At 45.5% G+C, this 1,509-nt stretch overlaps 1 protein-coding gene across 1 annotated transcript in view; it reads left to right on the top strand.

Moving 5' to 3' along the window:
* The window catches only part of LOC103524074 (bifunctional purine biosynthesis protein PURH-like), a 10,109-nt gene extending 8,749 nt beyond the window's left edge, over positions 1–1,360 (top strand). Inside the window, exons 2-4 of the mRNA XM_008489080.2 lie at positions 7–15; positions 545–711; positions 1,056–1,360. Coding sequence (XP_008487302.2) covers positions 7–15; positions 545–711; positions 1,056–1,332 — 453 coding nt within the window. The 3' untranslated portion in view covers positions 1,333–1,360. The remainder of the gene's footprint in view (positions 1–6; positions 16–544; positions 712–1,055) is intronic.
* The last annotated feature ends 149 nt before the right edge of the window (positions 1,361–1,509 follow it).

The following is a 1,509-nucleotide window of genomic DNA, read 5'->3' as shown; positions in this document are numbered from 1 at the left end:
TCCGAGGAGAAATGGGTGAGTAGAAGAACTTGGTTGATATTACCAAAGTCAAATTTATGATTGCCGTTTGACCGTTGACGCCCTATTATCTAGTATGTCTCGAGACAAGAACATTGATTTGATCCCCATAGTAAACCATTAGAGCCATCTTATTCAGCTTGGAAGGTAGCGCGCCTGCTTTTTAAATGCTAGGCCGTGGTTTTGATTCCCTTCCGGGACAAAGATTATTCTAATCTAAACCAGATGAGCTTCATTCTGGCTTTCTTAATCCTGCCTGTCTTTCTTCTCTCTTCGATTTCCGGAACGATGAGACATCCGTTGTTACAGTTACCTGTATCAAATCTCTGCTGACCAAATCCATACACCTTAGCTACCTAATCTGATCAAACTCTGAGTACCGAGCTGATTTAAAGGAAATTATTTTCTAGGTAGGGAACGGTTCAACAAGGGCCTTTTTCTAAACGCTCACATAGCGTACCTACATCTGCAGCCACGTACGCTCAACTGCGACTGAGTTCATGTCTGATCACAACTTTTGTTTCAGCTCCCAGAGTTCGCTATCCGAGACCTGACAGTTGCCACTATTGCGTTGAAGTACACGCAGAGTAACTCGGTCGTCTACGCTAAAAACGGACAAGTGATCGGCATAGGCGCTGGTCAGCAGAGTAGAATACACTGTACTAGACTGGCCGGAGACAAGGTCGATAACTGGTGAGTTAAAGGAACGCGGGCAGCTCTCCGCCGAGGAAGTCCAGAAAGTTTGACAGCGCTACTAGAGATATAATGAATTCGTATCTCCGTAACCGACTGGATATCGTGACTTGCACACCAAATTTCTCGAGTTTTTTTTTTTGGCTTTGTGCTTGGAATACCTGTGTAGTGGTGGCATTACCAGAGTAAAAAAAGTTATACATACCTAGAAATGACTAAAATTGTGTAAAAGCTCTCAGCTTCAATGTCCTTCTTTATCCACCCTACAATGCCCTTTTATTCTTATTTTTCAATGCCCTTCTTTATCCAAACTAACACCAACTTGATCCGCCCCTTCCGCGCAGGTACATGCGTCATCATCCGAACATCACCAGCTGGAAGTTCCGCAAGGGCGTCAAGAGGGCGGAAAAGTCCAACGCCATCGACAACTACATCCTGGGCACCATCGGGAAAGACATGGACACCAAAACCTGGGAGAGCTTCTTTGACGGGCCGCCTCCGGAGCCTATGACGGAAAAGGAGAAGGCGGACTTCATCTATACGCTGCATGGCGTGTCGGTGGCTTCGGATGCGTTCTTCCCGTTCCGAGATAATATCGATCGCGCTGTGCTCGTAAGTTGACGGGCGGGAAGGTTCCGCACGGGGCGAATTTTTTCCTAAGCGGACTTCAAGGTGCCGGTAAAAAATGTCAGGTTTCTTTCGAAAACCGTGTCGTATGGAGTACAAAATATGTGAATAAAACACAAAACTGTAAACTACATTTTGTAGTAGGTAAAATGTATACCTGGTACATATGCT

This window comes from Diaphorina citri, unplaced genomic scaffold, assembly GCF_000475195.1.
Source record: "Diaphorina citri unplaced genomic scaffold, Diaci psyllid genome assembly version 1.1 scaffold91887, whole genome shotgun sequence".
NCBI lineage: Eukaryota > Metazoa > Arthropoda > Insecta > Hemiptera > Psyllidae > Diaphorina > Diaphorina citri.
Note: the sequence above shows the minus strand (reverse complement) of the source record. Positions and strands in the feature narration are given on the sequence as shown.